Source organism: Panthera uncia (assembly GCF_023721935.1).
Source record: "Panthera uncia isolate 11264 chromosome B2 unlocalized genomic scaffold, Puncia_PCG_1.0 HiC_scaffold_25, whole genome shotgun sequence".
NCBI lineage: Eukaryota > Metazoa > Chordata > Mammalia > Carnivora > Felidae > Panthera > Panthera uncia.
Window position 1 is genome coordinate 14,471,185 of NW_026057581.1, and position 26,723 is coordinate 14,497,907.

The 26,723-nt window shown below is 42.6% G+C and overlaps 1 protein-coding gene across 2 annotated transcripts; it reads left to right on the forward strand.

Moving 5' to 3' along the window:
- Positions 1-1,571: 1,571 nt before the first annotated feature.
- On the forward strand, positions 1,572-25,983 carry TBC1D7 (TBC1 domain family member 7). Of its 2 annotated transcripts, XM_049655028.1 has the most exons (8): positions 1,573-1,794; positions 3,635-3,754; positions 5,001-5,081; positions 8,480-8,667; positions 14,446-14,583; positions 22,848-22,993; positions 24,331-24,460; positions 25,505-25,983. In XM_049655028.1, exons 2-8 carry the CDS (start codon positions 3,643-3,645, stop codon positions 25,589-25,591), a joined length of 882 nt encoding a protein of 293 aa, XP_049510985.1. In that variant the 5' UTR covers positions 1,573-1,794; positions 3,635-3,642; the 3' UTR covers positions 25,592-25,983. The 2 variants fall into 2 exon arrangements, with proteins under 2 accessions (XP_049510986.1, XP_049510985.1); XM_049655029.1 differs by lacking the exon at positions 5,001-5,081 and having other exon boundaries at positions 1,572-1,794.
- Positions 25,984-26,723: the final 740 nt, after the last annotated feature.

Here is a 26,723-nt window from a genome sequence, read left to right on the forward strand (position 1 = left end):
ATAAATAAAATTTAAAAAATTAAAATAAAAAAAAGGAAATTGTAAAATTAGTGACTGGTCCAAGTTTCAGATGAAGTAAATAAAGCAAGCGGGATTCTTGAAAGCTGTAACTTAAAGAATTCCTCCCAATTTGAAGAAACACTGCCTAAGCAAGGCTTAGTACCCCAATACTCAGGAACCAAAGACGGTGATGGTAGGGGGGTTGGGAGGACCATAAGGGCTTAATTCCACCACCACATGCCTCTTTTAAAAGTTCTATTTAGCCGTTACACCACAAACTTACGGACACCGTAACTGGACTGACTTCCAGACCACTGATTCCGAAGTTTCCCTGTAGAGCTTGGCCTCCGTGGGGTTTGTTCTGTACAGATTTGGGCTTTTAAGGGGGCAGCACCCCCCTTAAAACGGACTTTTCTCTAAGGGGTACCTCTCAAGCTGTGGTGATTTAAAAACCCACCCAGGCAGTGTGCTCAGAGGGATGTCCCCAGGACCAGTGCCGGTGTGTGACAAGGTAAGGAGGGAAACTGAAAATGTTTATGAACTTCAGGAGCCATCTTACAGAGTAGTTTTATGTCTGCTGAATCTAATAAATTGGGGCTTGTATTTAGTATACCTTGGTTTTAAACTTCACTTTCCATAGAACTTCATTTTCTAGTGTTTAACGTGAGAGCCTGAATAGACACATCTAAAAATAGGACTCTGACCCACAACTTGCAGCAGCCTAGCTAGAAAACCAACCCCTTATCTGTAGTCATCTGCCTAGGAAGCCTGCCTGCTAGAAGTCAGACTTGCAGGAAGCCGGGCTGCTGGCTTCAATAACCACCCAGGAAAGTAAACAATAAAGACTGTAACAATTGCCCCCAAATGGCCAGGGCGTGATTAACAACTCACAGCTTCCCTAATTTTTCTCCCGACCTGGGTCCAACGAAAGCCATACATGGCTAACTGGCGATGGCCAGGGATCACACAGCACGTCCCACTTCTAACTAGTCTCCCTACCGCTTCCCCTGCAGCCTCCAACGAGGGCACGCCTGACGCATTCATTCCCTTTTTTCCTCCACCAACCGTTCCCACTCCTCTGCCTGCCTTTGATTTTCTGCCAAAACTCAAGTGATGGTGGCTCTCTTGCATAGCAAGCTCTGAATAAATTGCCTTTGCGTTTCTCGTGTGGTTGGTCTTTACTTGTCTTCACATAGTGGACGGAGAAAAAGGAAATAAAGAAAGAAAGCAGGAGTCTTCCACCGCAGACGGGGCGGAGGAGCATCTTCCCAGGCTCCGAGGAGCTTTCCCCGCCCTCCCATGCAGGCGGGGACCTTAAGGACCGGAGAGGAGAGAGCATCCCAAACACTAGCCAGGACGGAAGGGATAAGGTGGGTTGCCAGATTCTTCGGACCAGGAGTGGAGAATTAGAGGACCGCTACCACTGGCAGACGCCGCGGAGAGAGTCTAAGCAACGACGCCAGACGCTTTCTGCTCTCCAAAGCGTCCGGGTCTCAGGGCGCGAGTGGAACTTCTGCGCATGCTCCACACGCACGCGCACTCTCGGCACCGCCCCTCCGACGGGTGCTGACGTCACGTCCGGCGACGGCGGGGGCGACGGGGCGCTGGCTAACCGGGCGCAGGTGGCCCGTAGCCTCCCTCCGCCCCGGGGTCCGCCCTCGGGCGCGCCCGTCCCCTCGGCGGCCTTCACGTCGCCTCCCCTGCCCGCCGGCCGGTCAGCGCGCTGGGCCTGGTTTCCGCCGCCTCCCCCCGGACCACTTAGTCTCAACCCGGGTGTGGTTTCCACTGCTAGAGGTGAAGCATAACAGGGAGAGTGGGACCTGGGGTCGTGGAGCAGGTTGTGTTGACTTTTCCTCAGGTGGACTCTCAGGGGCCGGCGTGTAAATTACAGGATTTTCCTCCGGGAGGACCTGTAGCCATCGTAGTGCAATCTGAGAATCGTGTGTGTAGGTAACGGGCACCGCACCGCCCTGCAGCTGTTTGCTGCTTTTAAAGAAATCCCCGAACTCATTTGGCGTTTTAGTGCTTTGGAATTTTTTTTTTAATTTTTTTTAATGCTTATTTATTTTTGAGAGAGAGAGAGAGAGCGAGCATGAACACGGGAGGAGCAGAGAGATAGGAAGGCACAGAATCAGAAGCAGGCTTCAGGCTCAGAGCTGTCAGCACAGAGCCCAACGAGGGGCTCGAACTCACAAACCGCGAGATCACGACCTGAGCCAAAGTCTGATGCTTACCCACTGAGCCACCCTGGAATTTTTGTTTTTTGTTTCGTTTTTGTTTTTGTTTAAAACGTGTGGTCCCCAAAGCTCAGAACCCTTTAGAATTTCTCCTTTTTAACGAATCTTTACCTTTCCTGAGACCGAAGGGGTGCAGAGTTTTCGATAAGGAAGACCTCGGCTTGTCTGGAACTCAACCCTCCCTTCCTCGCTGGGGACTTGTCAGGATTTCTAAAACCTGAGGCTTAGACTCCTTTTTGCACTGACATTTTAAGTATTTGATTTCAGGCAGTGCAATACTTTCTGAAAAATGCCTTACATCCATTTTATTCTTAAAATGCCAACCTAATCTCACCTTTCCCCCCGACGTCTTGCAGTCAGTCCTATGAACGTTATTGTGAAAGAACCTGACACCGCTGAACTTTTTGAGTCCCAATGCCAGATTTTAAGTCGTTATTCTGTCTTCAGTTCTGTGGCATCGTTTATTAATAGGCTTCACTCCTGCCCCCCTTCTGGTTTACAATTCAGTGCTGTTCGTCTCTTGTGGGCTCTGATTTCGATAACTGCATTTGATAGGATTGTGTTTAAAGGAAAACTAAGTGAGAAGCTTGTTTTGTTGTTGTTGTTTTTACTTTTTTTATAGTTTAGTTTTTTATTTCACAGAATGCCCATTTGAAAATATGGCAAAGCAAAAGAAAGGAAATCACCCAGAATCCTACCTAAAGACACATTGCCTGCATTTTAGAATATAGTTTCATTTTTTTAATGCATAATATTTGTAAAAACAAAAACAATTCCTAGTGGAGACTGTTTGGTAACCCCTTTTGTATGACATCTTGTCCTCGTATTTCACTAGTGTTTTGTTTTGTTTTTTTTTTTTCCCTCTTTTCTTTGAATGTGTATAATGGCCAGGAACTCCCATAAGTAAAGTAGGAGCCTTAGTGCATGCACCTTGTGAAATCTATTTTAGCAGCTCAGAGGACTTTAGTTTTATGTCCCGGTTTTTGGCCAAGGAACATAGGTGAGGTGGTGTTAGTTGTTTAAAATGAGACATTTAGGGGCACCTGGGTGGCTCAGTATTTAAGTGACTCTTGATTTCAGATCAGGTCATGATCTCATGGTTTGTGAGATCCAGCCCTGTTCATCTCTGTGCTGACAGCGTGGAGCCTGCTTGGGATTCTCTGTCTGTCTGTCTGTCTCTGTCTCTCTCTGCCCCTCCGTTTCTCTCTCTCTCAAAATAAATGAATAAACATTAAAAAAATAGATAATGTTGAGTCCTATGCAAAGGCAGCCAGTTTATTTTAGTATATTGAATTCGTGGGGGAAGTTTGAGAAAATCATTGGAAAAGTTCCCAAATTGTCCAGTCTCTTGTTTGTAAGCTCACTCTTTCCCTCTCCCTACTCTTTCTCTCTCCAAGAATGAAACATGACTGAGGACTCTCAGAGAAACTTCCGTTCAGTGTATTATGAGAAAGTGGGGTTTCGTGGAGTTGAAGAAAAGAAATCATTGGAGATTCTCCTAAAAGATGACCGGCTCGGTGAGTTTTACAAGTTAGATTGAGGTTATTGGGTTTTAGCCGTCCCAGCTGTCCTGAAAGAAGTGGTATCTTAAAAGACATTCAGAAGTATCTGTTACCTGCTGTATCTTTTAGTGATAGGATGACAGGTAAATGTGTATTTTGGGAGAGGTTATGGATTTTTCAAGCTTCTATTTGCTGAGGCTGAGTCGGATGTCTTTGAGAGGACTGTTAAGAAGGCTGTGGTATTTTTTCTCATATTAGACCCATATATTTCCTCTGTTTCCAGAGCTGTTATCATAGCTTCTGGGTAAATTCATAACTCTCCAGACGATTTTTCTCCGATGCAAATACTGTGAGACTACATTATGTGTTGACATCTTAGTTGCTTTGTAGTAATAATAAGGTCTGTTCTGCTGACTAAAGTAAAATAAACTGAACCATAGGTAAAAATAGTACTTTATATGCAGAGAATGCTTCTAAAATTTCAAAACCATTTCCCTCCTGATCTTTGTGTTTAAGCATGGCTGGAATTTTTTTTTTTTTTTTTAAAGACAAAGCTTTTTTTTTTTTTTATGTTTATTTTTGAGAGAGAGAGAGACAGAGCATGAATGGGGGGAGGGTCAGAGAGAGAAGGAGACACAGAATCAGAAGCAGGCTCCAGGTTCTGAGCTGTCAGCACAGAGCCCGACGCGGGGCTCAAACTCATGGACCACGAGATCACGACCTGGGCCGACGGCGGATGCTTAACCGACTGAGCCACCCAGGCACCCCAAGCATGGCTGGAATTTGACGAGCACAGAGAATTGAGGTTCAGGACAGTTGAGTGTGGTTTGTTGGAGAATGTGGGGATCTAAGGGCTGACCATGCCATTCACTAGCTCTGCTAACTAAAGTCACTTAACTGCTTGGGGCTTCAGTTTCTGCAGCTTTAAAACAATAACTACCCAACAAGCTTGCAGCGTGGATTAAATGAAATTCTGTAAATAGTGACTACTGCTAATGTGACACAGGGAACGTAGTAATGTATGCAACATGCATCTCCTAGGCTGTGAAGCACTGATTGTTTTCAAGTAGCCAGTTGGTGAAACACCCGGGCTAGAAATCAGACCAGTGTTGCCTTTTCTAGATTTACTGACTTAGTAGACATCCTCTGGAGAAATGTCTTACTGTACTTGAATTAAACAAACAAACAAAAAACCAAAATGCACTTTCGTGTCGTCAGCATAAAAAGTTTCTAACCAATTGTTCTTTGTTTCTTCCTCTAGATATCGAGAAACTTTGTACTTTTAGTCAGAGATTCCCTCTCCCGTCCATGTACCGTGCGTTGGTATGGAAGGTGCTTCTAGGTATGAGACTCAAGAGTTGGAAGATTTATCTTCAAAAATGTTGAGTGATGGGATGTTTGTCATTCTTATCAGTCAGGAAAGAGAGGATTCTTCTAGGCCCTTTGCTGCATATTGGGCCTACTGTCAGGAGACTGAATTATTGCTCACTGTGAAAGCCTTTAAGAAGGTGATTTCAGTAGCGGTATGTTAAATATTACTCTCCGGGCGTCAGTAATAATAGAAGAGGAAGGAAGGTGTGTTCCTGAAACAAGGTGCGGGGAGAGCATTGGACTGGAGCAAGAGCTGGCCTGGGCTTCACTGTCAACTGGGTGAACCTGAGGAAGACCCCGGCTAGGCCTCAGCTCTCGCACCTGTAAAACGAGGTTACTGAGCTAAATTAAATTAACTCCTAGGTTGTGGCTCTCAATTGGTTATTTCTGTGGTTCCCAGCTCTAGGGAGTCTAACTTCCTGATGAGTGCTAGCAGAGTCAGAAAGAAATGGAGGCGTTTTTACTTCCTAGAAGCATAAATGGATACATTCCAGTGACGAGTGGCTGAAGGAGAAGGAGAAATGCGCCTGCTCAGTTTCTGTGGGAGAAAAAGTGTATTAGGGGCCACAGGTGACTGGCCTTTTGAGCCAAGTGTTTTTTCCTCGATTTCTGCTGGGCCTGCTGATGCTTATAATACCTGTCCGTTGCCATCCTCCTTTTCTTTCTTCCTTAAACAAACAAACAATTCGAGTAATCACCAAATTCTCCTGTGAGGTAGGTATTAATATCCCAGTTTTGCAGATGGGGAAAAAAGACTGCGAGGCTAAATCCCTTGCCTGGGGCCTTCTAGTCTGTACGTGGCAGAGCTAGGATTCGAACTTAGGTTGGTGGAGCCCGTTTGAAGGTAAGATAGACTGTCGGCCCCGTTCTCTTTCCAAAATGTACTGTATTTGCAGGACTTGAGACATCTGCTGTCCTAAGTCTGATTATGTAATGTGGAGGCAGCGGGCAAGCACAGTCCATTCTAGAAAGTGGAATGCCTTGCTTTGTCGTGCGTCCCGACAGTCTTTGAGCTCTCGTATGTCTGGTGGGTGACGGTGCGGTTACTGCCCAGAGAGCAGGTATCAACTATTTTAGTGTTTCTTACATCTTGAGCCTTCGTTCTTAAATCTTGGTGTTTCCAGTGGCCATCAAAATAAATGCCTTCCAGGGATGCTGACACTCTTTCTGCTGGGAAATACTATGTGTCTTATCAGTTACTAACACCAGTGGATTGGGTGGCAGGCGTACAGTTGCGCTTTGTGACACGTCGAGAGTGTCCAGGCTTGTTCGTCACCCCTGTTTTCCCCACTTGTCTTTACCAGGTAAGTCTTTGTTGTTATTTTTGTGGTAAAGACACTGGAGATTTGCAGCCGCCATGCCGTGTAAGGAGACAGGCTGACTCTTCCTAGAACAGGGGTTGATTACTCAGGGACCTTGTCAGGCCTGCGGATACCATTTCAGGGAACTGTCAGAACTTTAGAACTAGCTCTTTGAGGTTGAACATGGGAGGCACTGTGCTGCCTCAAGTAGTATGAGGAGGGTGTAATTACAGCTGTTTAATCTTTATTAGCCCAGATTTGGGGGACATGGAGGAGTTAGTTAGGACATTGGGAGTCAGACATGTTAGTGTATTCCCTTGGCTTTTGCGGAAGCCTGGTACGAACTCCAAAGCTAAGGTAGGTAAAGCTTTCTGTCAGGACAAAGAACATTGAAGCGAGTTAGATGTTAACATTGCGTCATGTTAGCTAAAGTCTCTTGTGCTCACCCACCTTTTGTTTTCCAGACTGTTCTTTAGCATACTGTATCTGTGGTGTTTTCTACTAAAAGAGTGATCCTTATCAGATGTACGCTAACGCTCATCGCTGGCTTAGTATGTGTTGTGTACTTTCGAAGCACTTTATATAATTTTTTATCCATTACAGCAACTGTATGACACATATTATTAGTCTCATTTTTCAGATGGAGAAGCTCAGCCTTCTCTAAGGGGAGATTGAGTAAGTGGCCGACAGCCGTCCAGCCACTTAATTGTAGAGCTAGAGTTCAAACCCAGGAACTTGGACTCCAGAGTCCATGTTCCTGTACAGTCTTGTTACATTTAATGAGGCCGTAATAAATACGTTTTTTTTTTTTTTATAGCAGAATTTAGAGCCTTGAAAATTCATTGTCAGCGTTTTACAAACCTGTTTGACCCTGGCATCCTTCTTTCCATGCGGGCGTTTAGGGCTCGTGTTGTGCAGAGGACGCTCGGTGAGATGCTTACGCCTCCCATTTCCCACCTCTGACAGCTGAGGAAACAAGTTCGCAGAGAGACATTTTGAGAGTCCTGGTGTTCTCACACGTGGGACTAGAAACTATGTTTTTGCTGAAAGCCTGTCCGGTGCTCCTCCCACTCTGCTCTTTCCATGCCATTTGTTTGTAAAAAAGATGGTTTTTGCCCCCAAACCTCATAGGTAGGCACGTTTAAATGAGCCAGTGAGCATAAAATGGCATCAGAATATGATGTAAGGTGGTCTCATCAGTGAGAATCAGAGATTTCTGTGGTCCCCAAGCTAGGCTACTTTGTGAGCAAGTTTTGATCATCGGGGAAGAGAAGGATTTGATAAGTTAGTGCTGGTCCTGAGATGAGGGGCCTGTATGGTTGGCTAGGGCAGCCGTAACTAAATACCACAGACCGGGCTGCTTAAACAACAGTTTATGTTCTCTCAGTTCTGGAGACTGAGAAATCCAAGATCAAGGTGCTGGCTGGTTTGGTTCTTGGTGAGGCCTCACTTGGCTTGTAGATGGCCACCGTCCCAATCTGTCCCCACATGGCAGAGAGAGAGACAGCAAATGGTATCGCTTCCTTCTCTTGTAAGGGCCCGAGCTCTGTTGGATTGCAGTCCACCCTTACAGCCTCATTTAACCTTAATCTCCTTCTAGGCGCTGTCTCCACATTTAGCCACACTGGGGTTGGAGCTTTAACATCTGCATTTTGGGGGAAGCAGCTCAGTGCATAGCAGGAGCAACATGCAACAACTGGAGACCGGTCCGTAGGAGCCGAGGGTGGCCCTGGGCTGACAACCATACATTTAATTACATCATCTTGATGATTGATGTGGTTATCGTGAGTTTAAGTGGCACACTTATTCAAGGGCTTTATGATGCCATTTCATTTCTCTTAAATATCAATGATGCAGGTACCATTGAAATAATGATAGTACTTAAAATTTAAGATTGTTTCATAGAGAGCATTTCTAAAACAGAATCTGTATGGTAACTAAATATCTGTGTGATTCTAGTCTGATTGTAATGGGCAGCTTCTCACTTGATTCTCTCCAATAAAGGGGGGATTTGGATTTGCATCTCAGTGTTTTTGCACTTTCTTTCCCCCTTTCCGTCTCCATATAGGGATCCTGCCTCCACACCATGAGTCCCATGCCCAGGTGATGTTGTACCGCAAGGAGCAGTACTGTGACGTCCTTCACGCCCTGAAAGTCGTTCGCTGTGTCACTGAGGCCACGCCTCAGGTTGAAGTCTATCTCCGCATGTACCAGCTGGAGTCTGGAAAGTTGCCTCGAAGTCCTTCCTTTCCACTGGTTAGTGGTACTTTTGTTTAACACTTAGTTCAAGTCTAGACTGTCCCATCCTGCTAGCATTTGACTACATGATATTTTACCTTAGAAACTCTCAGTGGCTCTCCTCTCTCCGGGCAATAAAAGCAATACATCTTTCCCTGGCGTTCGTGGCCCTGCACATTCCTACTCAATCTAATTTTTTAAAATACATTTTATTTTGAAATAATTGCAAACTTGCAAGAATACTAAGAATTCCTATATACTCCTTACCCAAGTTTCTCCATCATTAATATCTTACCATGTTTGCTTTGTTGTTTTCCCTGTGTTATGTATACATATTTTCTTCTAAACCGTATGAAAATAAGATGCAGACATGATATTCCATTACTTGAAATTTCTTCAGTATATACTTCCTAAAGAAAATAACACTCCCCTAGGTCACCACAGTATAGGATAACCATAGTATAATCATTGAAAACAAGAAGTTTACATTGATACAGTATTAAGATCTGATCTTCAGACTCCATTCACATTTGACTAGTTGTCCCAATAATGCCCTGTATCACCAACCAACAAAAAGTTTTGTTCAGAACTTATCAGACTTTCTTACCAAACTTTCACCCACTAGTTTTAACCTTTGTTGATGATTTAAAAAATATTTTAAGGTTTTAACTCTTCATTTAAAAACCATTTTAGAAATAGAAAAACTGGCAAAAATAGTATAGTGTTCCCATGTACTTTTACCTAGTGTCACCAAATGTTTCATCTTATATAATTATCAAACCCATAAAATTATCGTTGATAAAATACCATGACTCTGTAAACCTTACTGAATGTCCTGCTGCTTTCCTTTTCTGGGTCTAGAATCCAGTGTGGGCTCACAGGTGGCATCTATTGCCACATCTTCGTCTCCTTTCATCTGGAAAAAGTTCCTTGGTCTGTCTGTGATGACCTTGACACATTTGAAGAGTACTGGGCAGTAGAGCATGTCTTAGTTTGGGTTCATTTGTTGTTTCCTCATGATTAAAATTCGATTATGAATTTTTGGCAGGAATACTGCAGAAGAATGATACTTAATTACTGTTGCCGCTAACTTTGACCAGTTGGTTAAAGTGGTGTCGGCCCTTTTTCTTCAAAGTAAGATTATTATTTTTCCTTTTGTAACTAAGAAGTCATTTGTGAGGAGATGCTTTGAGACCAAGTCAATGTCCATGCACTAATGATTCCTGCCTGAGGTAACTTTTACTGTGCTGGTTGCCAGATGGTGATTTTCTAACTGCTTTTTTCTTCTGCATTTATTAATTGGCATTCTTTTATAAGGAAGGGTTTTCCCTTCTCCCTCATTTATTTATTTATGCCAGAATGAATTTATGGTTTCCTCTTTTATTCAATGGCCTGTAATCCATTACTCCTATTATTTACTTGATGTTCAGCTTGTCTCAGATTAGGCCAGTGGGAGCCCCTTCAGATCGACTCCTCTCTCTTTATGATAAGTTCCCATCGTTTTGAGCATTTCTGTACTTTCCGACACAAAAAATATTCCCAACCCATCTTGTATTTTCTCTACCCAAGCCCCAAATCAGCTGTTTCCGTGTTGAATCAAGTGTGGTTTTACAGGGCAGCGGATGTTCTCGTGTTGTTGCTGGTGTGTGGTGGCTTCTAGGTCCTGTCCGTAGACAGAGCTGGGACACATGTGCACCTTCTCTAAATATATAGAATCCTCCACACCCATTCACACACACCCAGGTGTGTTTGTGTGTCTGGCTCTGGGGGTTGGATGCCCCCCGTTCACACTGATCCCTCTGGTTCCAGTCCAGTACCACGAGTGCCTCTAGCCTTCACCCTCCTGTGTGTGCGAGTTCCTTGTCTGACAGTTGCGAATATGAAAGGCTCCGGTGCTCTTTGGTACACTTACTGATCTGCTTGTTTGTCTCGGAACCAGCACTGCCAGCTACCTCTTGGCCCTCACCTGGAGGCCCCAACCTGCTTTTTAAACTTCCATCTTCGACAAACCTTTACTCCAGTTACTCGGACTGCTTGCTGTTCGTCAAGAGGAGAAGTTCAGGCAAAGGAATGATGATAACTCTTGGGCTTTGGCTATTTTAATGCAGTTCGAAATTCATTTTCGGCGTTTTAACTTTTTGTGTCTGTATGTGGCTAAAACACTGCTCACAATCGGGATTTGCCTGCAAGCTGTGCTCTTCAATAAAACATTTTTTTAAGTTTATTTATTTTTGAGAGGAAAGGGTGCATGCCTACGCGTGTGCACACGTAGGGGAGGCACAGAGAGAGAGACTCCCGAGCAGGCTCACACCATCAGTGCAAGCCCGATGAGGGACTTGAACTCATGAACCATGAGATCATGACCAGAGCCAAAATCCAGAGTCAGATGCTCAACCGACTTAAGCCACCCAGGTGCCCCAAAGCTTATTATTTTTTTTAATTATTTTTTTTAATGTTTATTCTTGAGAGAGAGAGGGAGAGAGAGGGATGGAGGGAGAGAGAGAGAGCGCACGAGCACAGGAGGAGCAGAGAGAGGGAGACACAGAATCTGAAGCAGGTTCCAGGCTCTGAGCTGTCAGCACAGAGCCTGACACAGGGCTCCAACCTACGAACCGTGAGATCATGACCTGAGCTGAAGTCAGACACTCAACTGACTAAGCCAACCAGGCCCCCCCACAACAAGCTTATTTTTTTCATTGCAGTTTACAGCCTACCAGTCAGTATAGCACTTTGAGAGTTTTGACTTATTCATTCTTTTTGAAGTTAATGATGTGGTTCCCGCGGATAGAGCTTAGGTTGTTGTCCACTTTTGTTAAGTTTATCAAGAGAGAACTGAAAATAATTGGAACTCTTAACAAACGTCTTTAAACTTTGCTTACCTCTGACAAAGCGAAGTGGATAGTTTTCTGCAAGTTCTTAAATTATATATTAAATGAGGTTAGACTGTCTATTAGTTCAAGAAACCTAAGTGATGCGTCTCATCCCTACTCAGCTGGTCCGTGCTCCAAGCCGACACCTCTACTGCGGCCTGTGGCAAGTGTGACCTCAAAGTGTTGGTGTTGGCTCTGCCCCCACATCTCCCCAGTCATTGAGCCCCACACAGCCTGTTTAGTATTCCTGTATAGCAGAGTGCGTGACAGTGCTCGACACAGGCCTGGGAACACGGTCGAGGACATTGGTCCTCCTCCCTGGCCTCTCAGACCATCCTGGAGCCAGTGAGCTGCCACGTTCGGGAGCCCCCGGCAGAGTTCCAGTATTGGGTGGGAGTCTGGGAAGGGAGTCTCCCTTCTTCTTTCTCTTCCTCTGACATTAATTAAATGTTAAGAAAATGTTATTTTCTGTGATTCTCTTACTCTTGACATTTTCTAGAATATTAAGGAGTTGAAAGGAGACCTAAAATGAAATGCTTTTATTAAAATAGGAATTTTGACCACGAATAGCCAAAGCAATCTTGAAGAAGAAAACCAAAGCAGGAGGCATCACAATCCCAGACTTCAAGTTCTACTACAAAGCTGTAATCATCAAGACAGTATGGTACTGGCACAAGAACAGACACTCAGATCAAGGGAACAGAATAGAGAACACAGAAATGGGCCCACAAATGTATGGCCAAGTAATCTTTGACAAAGCAGGAAAGAATATCTGATGGAATAAAGATATTCCACTTCAGCAAGTGGTGCTGGGAAAACTGGACAGAGACATGCAGAAGAATGAACCTGGACCACTTTCTTACATCATACACAAAAATAAACTCAAAATGGGTGAAAGACCTCACTCAACATAAGACAGGAAGCCATCAAAATCCTTGAGGCGAAAACAGGCAAAAACCTCTTTGATCTTGGCCACAGCAACTTCTTAACACGTCTCTGGAGGCAAGGGAAACAAAAGCAAAAATGAACTACTGGGACCTCATCAAATAAAAAGCTTCTGCACTGTAAAGGAAACAATTAGCAAAACTAAAAGGCAACTGACAGAATGGGAGAAGATATTTGCAAACAACATATCAGATAAAGGGTTAGTATCCAAAATCTATACAGAACTTATGAAACTCAACACCCAAAAAAACACATAATCCAGTGAAGAAATGAGCAGAAGACATGAATAGACACTTCTCCAAAGAAGACATCCAGATGGCCAACTGACACATGAAAAAATGTTCCACATCACTCATCATCAGGGAAATACAAATCAAAACCACAATGAGATACCATCTTACACCTGTCAGAATGGCTAACATGAACAACTCAAGCAACAACAGATGTTGGTGAGGGTGCAGAGAAAGAGGATCTCTTTTGCATTGTTGGTGGCAATACAAGCTGGTGCAGCCACTCTGGAAAACAGTATGGAGGTTCCTCAAAAAACTAAAAATAGAACTACCCTACGACCCAGCCGTTGCACTACTAGGCATTTATCCAAGGGATACAGGTGTGCTGTTTCGAAGGGGCACATGCACCCCATGTTTATAGCAGCACTATCGACAATAGCCAAAGTATGGAAAGAGCCCAAATGTCCATCGACGGATGAATGGATAAAGAAGATGTGGTATATATACACAACGGAGTATTACTCGGCAATCAAAAAGAATGAAATCTTGCCATTTGCAACTACGTGGATGGAACTGGAGGGTATTATGCTAAGCGAAATTAGAGAAAGACAAATATATGACTTCACTCATGTGAGGACTTTAAGACACAGAACAGATGAACACAAGGGAAACAAAAATAATATAAAAACAGGGAGGGGGACAAAACTCGTAAGTGTGGAGAACAAACAGAGGGTTGCTGGAGGGGTTGTGGGAGGGGGGATGGGCTAAATGGGTAAGGGGCATTAAGGAATCTACTCCTGAAATCATTGTTGCACTAGATGCTAATTTGGATGCAAATAAAAAAAAATCCTGGAATGGAAAAAAGGATATTGGTGGGGGAGGGGGGGGGACTAATAAAATCCAAATAAAGCATAGAGCTTAGTTCATAAAAAAAACAAAATGGGAATTTTGATTTAACTTGGAGCTTTTAAGAGGAATAGAAAGATGCTTTTTAGTTTGTTTTTAACACTAAAATCCTTGGCTGTTAAATCCTAGATGAAAACATAATTTTGCGTACGATATGGTGTTTGAAAACAAAATAGGTTTTAGTAGATTCTAGTTTTTATAAGATTACCTTGTTTAAATTTACTTGAAGGTTTATGTTCATATTTTGAGTATTGACACAGTGTTTGAGAAATGCCATTTTTCTCATTCCTAAAATTCTGATTCTAGGGACATTTTAACTTATTAGCTGCTTAAAGACAGAACAAAATTCTAAAGGTATGTATGAATGCTTTCCAATAAAGAAAATGCTTTATTAGTCTTTTTGGAGTCATCTGATTTTTGCAAATTACTGTATTAACAGATGTATCCGGTTACTGTTTATGATATTTATCACATCCTTTTGGAAGAAATTCTTTTCTAGCCCTGAGAATATTTTTGGGTGGAGAGAGCCAGCACTTTGCTTATGATTTATGTTTTCTTTGATGACCTTAAACGTTAGAAAGTGGAAGATCTCTGAGTGCTTAATCTGAAACTTGGGCAGTCATGAGCACCACTGATCCAAATAAATTTCTCTGGTTACCCAACCTTATCTCCGCCTTAGTCTTCTGTTTAGTCATGGACCATGTGCTTTTCAGTTCCACTTTGATTTATTAATGCAGCCTCTTCAAAAGTTAGGGGGTAAGGTTTCATTTTCATCAAAGAAATATGTATTCCTCTCTTCTGCTGGCTTCCGCCTTTTAACCAGAGATTTATTGCTAATCTTTCAGGAGCCAGAAGATGAAGTATTTCTTGCCATTGCCAAAGCCATGGAAGAGATGGTGGAGGACAGCGTCGACTGTTACTGGATCATCCGATGCTTTGTGAACCAGTTAAATAACAAGTACCGGGAGTCTTTACCCCAGCTGGTGAGGGATGCTTTTCTTTCTCCTGAGGGTAGCGGTGGACAGTGGTACTAGGGACATAGCCTTACTTCCTGGTGCTGCTGCAATTATGAGCGGACTCTCTATAAACTGTTTTCCGTAAAAGGTCAACAGTAACTATTTCCAGATGGTCTCTGTGTCTCTCTCTGTTGCAAACACTCAGCTCTGGTGTTGTTGCACAGAAGCAGCCATTGACAGTGCATGAAAGAATGGTCGCGGTGCATCTGGCCTGCTGCAGGCCATAGTTTGCAACCTGTGCTCTTTTGTATTCCTTATCCTGGGCTAGAATATACTGGATTTATCTAGGATTGCCTCTCTGTTACTTAAGGTTTACGTTTGGCTGCATATAACGGATAGCCTAAATAACAGAAGCTTTATCTTTTTCTCTGCTGTAACCAGAAGTCTAGAGGGAAGGCAGTCCAGAGCGGGTGCCATAGTGCCATGATGTCTGCGGGGACCCAAAAGCTCCTGTCCTTTTGGTCTGGCATTCTTAGGTGTGACCCTTCTTCCTCCTCTGTTCACAGATGGATGCTAGAGTGACAGCCATGACATCTATGACCTAAGATGGTAGAAAGGGAAGGGCAAAGACCAAAGGGAAGGAGTGGAAGGGACAGCCAGTCTCGTCTGTCTTCCTTGGACAGACTTTGCTTCTGCACCTCTGTTAGTGGCAGGACCACGGCCACCTCTGTCTGCAGCAGAGGCTGGGATCACATTGCGATCTCCTGTGGAAACAGGATTCTGTTACTGAAGAAGGAAAGGTGACTGGATGTGACAGAGGCGGCCTGCTGGCGGCTGTGCTCTGACCCGCAAGTCCGGAGAACTACGGCCACTTGCTCTGTCAGCATAAGCCAGTGGCTCTTTGCCATGTTCTTTTTCTAGTTTTTTCCTTTATTTCTCTCATTTATAAAAATGAGTGTCTTTCTTTCCTTTTTTTTTATATATATAATTTGTTGTCAAATTGGTTTCCATACTGAGAACAAACTGAGGGTTGATGGCGAGTGGGGGAGGGGAAAGTGGGTGATGGCTGTTGAAGAGGGCACTTGTTGGGATGAGCACTGGCTGTTGCACGAATGTCTTTTTCTTAAATCAGTGACTTGTTCCATTAGAAAATTCTTTTGAAATCAGTGACCGTGATAGTGGCTGCAGGGCCCGATGAGGGGCGCTGACGGAGGCTGACTGAGCCCCGAGGATAACTGTGCTAACTACAACAGTTACCGGGGCACTTGGCAAGACCCTTCAGCTTTGTAGAGCACTGTTACAAGAGTATTTTCTAGATTTCAGTTAAGTAAAATTTGATTTTCAGAATTTTAAAATTTAATTGACTTAGTATGATTTCAATAAAAATAATTCAAACACGGTGAGGGAAGCATAATGTTGGCTGCCTAATTAAATCGAGATCCAGATTATACCATGATTTCATTAGCTTTTCTTATTTCGTATTGGAGCAAATTCAGTAGCATTTTGCTAGTTTATGTTTAAAAAATTCTTTATTTTTTTTTAACGTGTACTTATTTTAGAGAGAGAGAGTGCGCGTGCAAGTGGGGGAGGGATAGAGAGAGAGGGAGACAGAATCTGAAGCAGGCTCCAGGCTCCAAGATGTCAGCAGAGAGCTGGACGCGAGGCTTGAACTGACGAGCCATGAGATCATGACCTGACCCAAAGTCGAATGCTTAACTGACTGAGCCACCCAGGCGCCCCCCAGAATTCTTTATTTTTGATAACACAAGTAATAAGTACATTCTTGAAGTATTAAACAATCTGGATAAATCCAGTGTTCCCAAAGATCTGTACCGACACCTCCTTATCCCCTACTTTCTAAGAAGTAAATATTGTCATTAGCTCAGTGTATATATTCTATACTATCTTATGTACATTAGGATGGATGGAATGCATCCATGCACACACATATGTACACAAATATATACACATATGTCCATGGAATGATTCATGTATTTATTACATGTATAACTTTAAAAAATACATAAATATTATAACATTGTTCATATGGTGCAACAATTTTTTTTTTTTTTTTTGACTTAATGTCTTGGAATACTTTTCCACTTCAGGGCAGATGGGTAGTGTTCAGCCTTGACTTCCTATTAGCGCCACCTGGGAGCTTTTAAAAACTTACCAGTGCCTTTCCTCCACCCAAACCAATTAAGTCCGAATCTCTGGGGGTGGGTGGGGCTCAGAATTCTATGTTTTAAAAAGCAGCAGGTGATTCTCGAGTATGGCTAGGGTTGAGAGCCACTCATCCAGAACCACCTTTTTTTTTTTCCTCTTAAAAATGTGATATTATTGCCTGTTAAGAATTTGCCATATTTTAATATAACAGATCTGTGTTGACAGTCAGCATGCCCTTGTATATGATCCTTTAAACATATATGTTTTTGTAGGTCAGGCACCTATAAAGGGATTGCTCGGTTGAAAGATGTATTTAAATTTTTTAATTGCCAGGTTGCTCACCCAGAAGGCATATCAGTTTTGCTTCCCACAACAGATTAGAAGATTTTCTGTTTTCCACTCCATTGCCAATACCTGATGGTATCAGTTTCTTAAATTTTTGTTAATCTGATAGTGAACATGGTCTCCCATTTTAATTTACATATCCTCATTTTCTAGTGAGGCTGGGCAGCTTTGCATATGCTTATTGGCCACTTGTATTTGTCCACCTTTCTATTTTGTTTGCATCTTTCTTTTTAATTTGTAAGAGTTATTGATATGCTCTGCATATTTATCCCTTGTTACATATGTTGACAATATTTTCTCCCTGTCATACAGAGATTTTTCAGTGTTGATACAATTGGATCTGTCGATATTTTTCTTTTGCTTTTTCTTATTTAGGAAGCCCTTTCTAATTCCAAGAATAAAACACAGGTTTTATTTTGAAATATTTATTTTTTTAGAGAGAGAGAGAGGGAGAAAGCATGCTTTGTTTAGAGAGAGAGAGAGAGGGTATGTGCCAGTGGGAGTGAGGGGCAGAGGGAGAGAGAGGATCTGAAGGGTATTCCATGCCCAGCATGAAGCCTGATGCAGGGCTCGATCCCATGACCCTGGGATCATGACCTGAGCCAAAATCAGGAGTCGGATGCCACCCAGGCACTCCTGAAAAACAGATTTTTAAAAAACTTTGCTCTAACTTTTAAAAATATTTATTTATTTAAATTTATTTATTTATTTTGAGAGAGAGCATGAGCAGGGGAGGGGCAGAGAGAGAGGGAGAGAGAATCCCAAGCAAGTTCCCCACTGTTAGCACCGAGCTGGATGCGGGGCTCGATCCCATGAATCAGGAGATCACCTGAGCCGAAATCAAGAATCAGATGCTTAACCAGATGCTTAACCGACCGAGCCACCCAGACACCCCTAAAAATATTTATTTATTTATTTATTTATTTAATTTATATTTTATTTATATTTTATTTTATTTTATTTTTTAAATATAGTTTATTGTCACGTTGGCTAACATACAGTGTATACAGTGTGCTCTTGGTATTGGGGATAGATTCCCATGGTTAATCACTTACATACAACACCCAGTGCTGATTCCAACAAGTGCCCTCCTCAGTGCCCATCACCCATTTTTCCCTCTCCCCCACCCCATCCTCAGTTTTTTCTCTGTATTTAAGAGTCTCTTATGGTTTCTCTCCCTCCCTCTCTGTTTGTAACTGTTTTTTTTTTTACCCCTTCCCCCATGGTCTTCTGTTTCTCAGGACCACATATGAGTGAAAACATACCGTATCTGTCCTTCTCTGCCTGACTTATTTCACTCAGCATAATACCCTCCAGTTCCATCCACCTTGTTGCAAATGGCAGGATTTCATTCTTTCTCATTGCCAAGTAGTATTCCATTGTGTATATAAACCACATGTTCTTTATCCATTCATCAGTTGATGGTCATTTAGGCTCTTTCCATAGTTTGGCTATTGTTGAAAGTGTTGCTGTAAACATTGGGGTACAAATGCCCTTATGCATCAGCATTCCTGTATCCTTTGGGTAAATTCCTAGTAGTGATATTACTGGGTCATAGGGGCAGATCTATTTTTAATTTTTTGAGGAACTTCCACACTGTTTTCCAGAGTGACTGCACCAGTTTGCATTCCCACCAGCAGTGCAAAAGGGTTCCTCTTTCTTCACATCCTCGCCACACTGTTGCCTGAGTTGTTAATGTTAGCCATTCTGACTGGTATGAGGTGGTATCTCATTGTGGTTTTGATTTGTATTTCCCTGATGATGAGTGATGAGCACCTTTTCATGCGTCTGTTGGGCATCTGGATGTCTTCTTTGGAGAAGTGTCTGTTCATGTCTTCTGCCCATTTCTTCACTGGATTATTTGTTTTTTGGGTGTGGAGTTTGATAAGTTCCGTATAGATTTTGGATACTAACCCTTTATCCCATATGTCATTTGCAAATATCTTCTCCCATTCTGTCAGTTGCCTTTTAGTTTTGTTGTTTCCTTTGCTGTGCAGAAGCTTTTTATCTTGATAAGGTCCCAATAGTTCATTTTTGCTTTTAATTCCCTTGTCTTTGGAGATGTGTCAAGTAAGAAATTGCTGTGGCCGAGGTCAAAGAGGTTGTTGCCTGTTTTCTTCTCTAGAGTTTTGATGGTTTCCTGTCTCACATTCGGGTCTTTAATCCATTTTGAGTTTATTTTTGTGTATCGTGTAAGAAAGTGGTTCAGTTTCATTCTTCTGCATGTTGGTATCCAGTTCCCTCAGCACACCATTTGCTAAAGAGACTGTCTTTTTTTCCATTGGATACTCTTTCCTGCTTTGTCAAAGAATAGTTGGCCATACATTTGTGGGCCCAGTTCTGGGTTCTCTATTCTACTCCTTTGGTCTATGTGTCTGTTAAACCTTTTAAAATTTAGTCCTTTAATTTGTGAAGGGATTTATCTTTGTGCTTGACATCAGACTCAGATTTGACTTTGTTTATTGGTTGTTAACTGCAGTAAACCTTTTTCCACTTCCTCTTTCTGTTTGACAGTTATTAAGACTGTGCTTCATGCCAGGAAGTTTGCTTTATTAATGAAAACTTAATTTTAACGCACATCTTTGTTTTTATGGGTGAGGAAACTGAAGCACAGAGCAGTTAAGTACCTTGCCCAAAGTTAAACAATTAGGAAACAGAACTGCCTACCATTTACAGTGTCGGTTCATTCTTATTTTTCACAGATCTGAAATGCCACCTTTATTATATACTGGATTTTCATATATACTTATATCTCTTTCTAGACTTTTTTTTCCCCCCTCAAGCTATATGTCTATTTCTGGGCCCACACCATATGAGTCATTTAATATAGCTTCCTAGTATGTTTTGGTACCTGGTAGGGTAAACTCCCTCATATTGTTGTTCTGTTTCAAAAGTGCTCTGGCTATGCTTGAACTCTTTTTGCTTTTTAGAAATGAATTTTAAATCAGCAAGATACTTAATGCCTCCTAAGTTGATTTCTTCATTTTCAAAAGAGAGGTTTATTTTAATATGTATGTTTATAGTACCCAGCACATAGTTTTAAATTGTTATGAAGCTTTTTTTTTTAAGTTCTTCAGAATGTGTAAGAAAAGTTAAATTTCCTTTGCGTTGCTGTTTGATTTACTCATTCACTTGAACTTTTCTCTTTATTTAAACTGTTTGGTCTACCTTAAAATTTGCATTACTATGGTTAGTCGACCTCTTCTTCCTGGATTTTGTTAAAGGAGAATTTTTATAATCTTTCCTATCATCATCAGGTTTTTGTTACCAACTAAAGTGGTTATCACAAAGCACAGCTTGGTTTGTAATTCTAGCGAAATGCATATGCAATGGGCAGTGATGGGTTTTTGGCATCAGAAGACAAGACTCGATCTGGTGATGACACATTGATTATGTTGCAGTATTCTGATTCATAGGCTTACATCACAGCCACTCCTCTCTCTACAAGCTTTAGGAATTTCTGCTCTTTGACAGGGTCTCTCCAGCAGGGAGAAGAGAAACCATCCTGTGATGTGGATGGCCTCCCTCGTTAATCTCTTTTCAGAGCAGACTGTCTGTAAGCCATCTCAGACTTAATTGTGTGTAGTCATTAAAGTAAGTGGGTTTCCTTTCATTGCCATTGCTGTGCTTTTTAAGCCAGAGAGTGTGCAGGTGCGTGTGCGCACAAGCTGGGAGGGACAGGAAAACGGTTGGATGCTATACGATCTGTACATTATCAGTAGCGAGTATAAGTGATCTTTATATTCTTCATTATTCTTTACCGTATTTTCGAGATTTCTTATAATGAACATATTATAAATCAAGAAAAAATGTTTAGAAAAACTTAATAAGACTGGCAAAAAGATGTACATTGAGTGATTATCAACATGTTGACAGGGACGCCTGGGTGGCTCAGTGGGTTAAGTGTCCGGCTTTGGCTCACATCATGATCTTGTGGTTCAGGGGTTCGAGCCCCGCATCGGGCTCTGTGCTGACAGCTCAGAGCCTGGAATCTGCTTTGGATTCTGTGTCTCCCTCTCTCTCTGCCCCTCCCCATTCATTCATTCGTATTCTCTCTCTCTCAAAAAAAGATGTTGATTAATGTATTTCAGCATTTCATTTAATTCATGATACTCATTTACTCACAATTCTATGTTGAGTGCTTACAATGCTGAGTAATGTTCTAGGTACCAGAGAACTAGCAGTGAACAAAATAGATACACAGTCTCTGCCCTTAGTGAGCTTACACTGTGGTGAGGGAAAAAGGTAATGGTTTAAAATTTTCACTCCTCCCTATCTATTATTTGTACTGTCTTTTAGATGAGAGTTTCTTTGCTATGGGACGTAACATATAAGTGCGTGATATATGTGTTTTCATCCATGTTTGTGAAAAAATATTCCATTGGCAGAACCAATGAAAATTCTAGAATAGGATTTTAGAGGTGAAAGGCGAGGACAAGAGTCCTTTGACTTGTACTTTGGAGAAAAGCTTCTGGCTTTGGGGGAGTTGTGTGTAGTGTTCTTGAGAAGCTCCAGGAATTATTAGGTCATGTAGGAAAGTTGGTTAAACAGAAAAAATTCGAGATCCCCTGAGAGAGGAGAAAATTGGGCCCCATATTAATATGTGGGCCTCTCTTTGCCTGGTTAGCTCCTGTCATTCTTTATAAGCCAACTCACATGTCCCCTTTCTGGGAGACTGTTGATGGCTTCTAAAAGCTGGGTTAGGATTCCCACCTCGACGTGTCCAGCATCCTGTGCTTACCCCATGATAGCTTTATTACATGTTTGTCTCAAGCAGACTGCAAGCTCCTTGGAGTCAGGGGCTTCATGTTTTCTTTTACTCTGTTCCCTGTATGTAGCGTAGTGTTTGCTGTAGTGAACATGGTAAGGGATATGAATTACTTCTTTGGCTGAGATGCAGATATTTAGGAAAATAAACATTTATATTTGCTCAGGTGATATAGGATGTGGTTGGTTTTTTTGGGTTTTTTTTTGGCTAGGGAATACAGACTTCAGAGTTGGCAGAGTTTGACCCCCAGGCTCCATTCTTGGCCAGCGGACTCTAAATGCCGCGGCTCGTGCAAGGTGGATTTGGCTGGTCTGGGAGCCAGCTTTGTTAGCTCTCCCAGCTCCTACAATTGGCTGCTGCTTAACCTTCTGTGGGAGAGGCTACCAGATAGAATCTAGGCTCTTCGTTCCCTTCCCGTTATTTCTCTGCCTCCTGAGAGTTCTCCTGCATGTGGGGTACAGAGTTCCTCCTGTGGGCGTCTCTTTTAGGAGTGTCTTTGGCATGGTGCACAGCAGTGCTCAGCATGGTCGGCATCGGTGTGGCCAGGGACGGGTGGGCCCGTTTCACGTCCAGCTCTTTTGGTCTAATGTTTCCGAACCCCGTCTCCCCGCTTTGGTCCCGCTCTGTTTCTCTGGTCTTACCCTTTCCCCTTCCCCCTTCCCCCTTTTTCCTGAGTATATCATCTACTCTAGAGCAGCCAGGAGTGTCATGGGCCGCTCTTAGTTCCCCAGAACAATTGAATTTTGCTTTGGACTCTGACCTTCAGTTGAACCTTATTAGTGCCGTTAGCATTAGGGTAACAACCCGGAAAACCCCTGAGCCCCAGATTGTTGATTGCTCTGATGGTGCTGACCTGGGAAACCTGCGTCACTAATGACTTGGATGAGTCTGAAATTTTGTTTTCTAGCACTTACTTGCAGTCAGCAGGTACATTTTATTCACCACAGGCTGTAAGATTGGGTAATGTTATGTCACAGGAAACGAGTAATCTCTCTTCCTCTTTAATCACTAGCCAAAGGCTTTTGAACAATACTTGAATCTGGAAGATAGCCGACTGCTGAGTCATCTGAAGACGTGTTCTGCGCTGTCCAAACTTCCTTATGATCTCTGGTTCAAGAGGTGCTTCGCAGGGTGCTTGCCCGAATCCAGTTTACAGAGGCAAGTATTTCATGGATGTTCTGAAGGCTTGGAGTCAGAGAAGCGTCCTGGTTTTTCACATGATCAGCCTTCAAAGTATGAATTTGCTTTAGAACAATACCACAGTTTGAAGCGAACTTCTCTGGCAGACCACAGAGCAACACTTGATTCTACTTATTATGTATACAGTTAGAGATACTAGAACGTTAGTAATATTAATCTAATATGAATACAAATTGATGTTAATGCTGGAAATATTAGAATGTAACATTAGAAAACTTGAAGGCCCTCAATATGCTAGATGCTGTAGGTTATTCACATATGAAACCGTCTCTAGGAGTTTATATGGATATAGGCTTTCCTTTGCCAGAAATGTGGGGGATCCTAATCCCAAGCAAACCTTCCTATTTCTTAGTTCCATCATGGCATCTTTAAAGTAGGTGAAGGCAGGCGGAGAGCTAAGACTCAAACTCCGTTCTCATTCAGCTCAGATACGTGCTGCCAGTAGTTCAGAGCCCTGGGCCTTCCCGCTCAAAGACCGTGTGAGGTGGTTGGGACGGGAGGTGACATACAGAGGACATCACAAGACAGTACGTGACTAAGCACACAGAGTGTAACACCAGCTTGAAGAATTACCAGAATAATTGTGTTTAGAGTGGTTGAGATCAATAACTAGCTCCTTAAGCTCTTAGAGAAGTTTTAGGAATTTGAACCACTGGAACCATTGCACCAATCTCATTTCAAATGATGCTTTTGTTTTCCTTAGTATTTAATGATTATATTAGCATTACACAATATTAGTGAAATCCAAACTTTGGTTTAAGACTTTCCTTCCCTAGGGGCACCCGGGCGGTTCAGTCGGTTAAGTGTCCGACTTCGGCTCAGGTCATGATCTCACGGTTCATGAGTTTGAGTCCCATGTCAGGCTCTGTGCTGACAGATCAGAGCCTGGAACCTGCTTTGGATTCTGTCTCCTCCTCTCTCTGCCCCACTCCTGCTCGCACTCTGTCTCTGTCTCTCTCTCAAAAAATTAAATAATAAACATTAAAAAAAAAACCGACTTCCTTTCCCTAAAATGTCCGTTTTAAAACATTAGGGAATGGGTGTTTCGTAGCTCCCTTGCAGAGCAAGTACCTTTTAGTGACTATTCCTTCTTCCCTTCCAGTGCTAATTGTGTCTGAAATAAGTTTCAAATGGCTGATTTATTTTGTTGTCTTTTTGATGATTATTTCATTATAGCTTTTCTCTGAAGTTTATACTTAAAAGAAGTAATTTGGTTTAATATTGTAATTTGAGATGTTTAGGTAAACATAAATTTCACACTCAAATGATTTTATTGTATCTTTTTGTTTTTATAGGGTTTGGGATAAAGTTGTAAGTGGATCCTGTAAGATCTTAGTTTTTGTAGCTGTGGAAATTTTATTAACCTTTAAAATAAAAGTAATGGCTCTGAACAGTGCAGAGAAGATAACAAAGTTTCTGGAAAATGTAAGTATGCTTTTTTCCAATTTGATTTTGAATCTAGAAAGGAAGTCGTTTGGGAAGCCAGATTTTTTTATTGCGTCACATTCTTTCTCTGATATTTTTACATTATAAGAAATACTTTTTCCCCTTGGAAAAGTTTAGCTTAAAGTTGGTCTGTGGATTACAGTTTGCATTCTCTCTTTGGGGGATGATGGTCTGAGCAGTGAGACCGTTGTCATGTGCACTGAAGACTAGAGTCTCCTCCCCTGATGTGACTCTCAGAAGGCTTGTTGAGAAAAGGAAGAGGTGAGGTCTGTCATGTGAGGCTGAATAATCCTTTTTAGTGGAAAGGAAGCTTGATGGTTTTTGGGGGGGCAGGGGGGCTTGTAAGCCTTTTCATTACTGTTACTGTCTCTGGTTGAATCCCAGTTGGGTTTGTTAATGTGCTTAAGTATATACTTAGTGCATGTTGGAAAAGGTCTAAATGAATCTCTGTGTATCTTAGAATAAATAAACTTAACCAGGCGAGAGGTAGAAGAGATTCATGGATGAATGAATCTGGATGAATTTCACTGGACCCCAGGTCTATTCTTTTTTTTTAAATTGGTCACTATTGGCATTTGAATAGTGGCTTAGTAAATAGTAAGTACTAAGTGAACGTGTGATGAGTAAATGAATCATCAGCATTGTATTGGTGGCTAACAGTGCCAGGGCCCATACTAAGTATTTCTCATGGATTCTCCCATGTAATCCTAAACAGCCCTAGGAAGTGAGGCTGTCATTCGCCCCATTGTGGAGATGGGATGTGAACTCGGGCAGCTTCGGTAACCTGCCCAGGGGCACACGGTGGGCAAGGCAGGTTTTAGACCCAGGCGGTCTGTCAAGAGCTCCTTGGTGTGTCCTCAGGTGGCCCGTGAAACAAAGATCCTGGCAGCAGCCTTTTATACGATACTCTCTGGCAAGTAGTGGAGACTCCGGTGGGAATTAAGTGCCGTGCCATAGTGAATAAGGGACATGATGAAGTTATAAACCCTGAAATTTCACAGAGACTGGTTTGCTTGTCCACAGATTCCCCAGGACAGCTCGGACGCAATCGTGAGCAAGGCCATCGACTTATGGCACAAGCACTGTGGGACCCCGGTGCACTCTGCCTGACCACTCCCGACACGTGCACGGCCTGCCAGGTCCCCCCTGAGCAGAGTGCTCTCAGGACACGGTCTACTAAACTCATTGAAAATAGGGTTCTGCTTTGGCACTCAAAGCATCATTTTTTCCAGTAAAATGATTTACGACACCTGGTGACGTTGTGTTGTGGAGCAGCCTCTTTTGGGTGCACAGAGGTACAAAGTTCAACTCTGAATAGCATTTTAAAAGGGTTATTCGAAAATGCCTCTCTGTTTGCAAAGCAGTTCAGTCAGGGTGAGCGGGTGCCACGGTAGGCAGTGTATAAGCAAGCCCGCCCTGCTTCTGTCTCCTTAGCACCATGCTTGTTACTTTCTAAGGTCTATTTCTGGAATAAAGAACAACTTCCTTTTGTTGACAGCTCAGATTCGGCTTTCGTTCATGCAGTACTTGTTGAAATCTAAGTCGGCTGCTTTCTGAGGCTTTGTCTTGCCAAATCGGTTTAAATAAAAGCCTTACTTTTTTTTTTTTTTTTCTCAGTTTCGGTTGGAATGAAACAGTTACTGAACAAAACATGTCTAAATTTACCTACTAGGAGGGAGAGTGCTTGCTGATGTCCTGCTGGACTGCTGCTTCTTCCTGATGGGTCATTCAATGTCGGGTGGGCTTTAGGGAGCACTCTGCCACCTAGAATTGGAATATGAGAAGTGGCGGGTTAAGTAAGGTTAACAGCTAACAGGCCTGGGCCATATTGTGCCACACGATGGTGACTGTTCATTGAGCGGGCATTGAGAGTGGTGAGTGAGACGAGGCCCTGATTGAGCTGCCAGACCTGCAGGAGCCCGAGGGGTGATTTGGACCCTGTACCCAGAAGAGGAGGGAGACCATGAAATTATGGAGCTATAATTCGGACAATTCATTCCTTCCCTGATGTGTAAAATAACTGTTGGGAAAAAACTCAGAACGGAGTCGAGTCGTTGAAACCAGCTGGTACTTCGGTATAGTAACGTATCCAAGAGTGTTTCATGTTTAAAACAAAAAAATACACCCAGAAGAAAACTTCTTAAAGCAAAATGCTGCCTACAGTTGATGCTTTGCATTCATTCAGTGACTGGTTCTGCCCCCAAAGAACTTTCCAGCCAGTTGGAGATCTGAGAGAAAACAT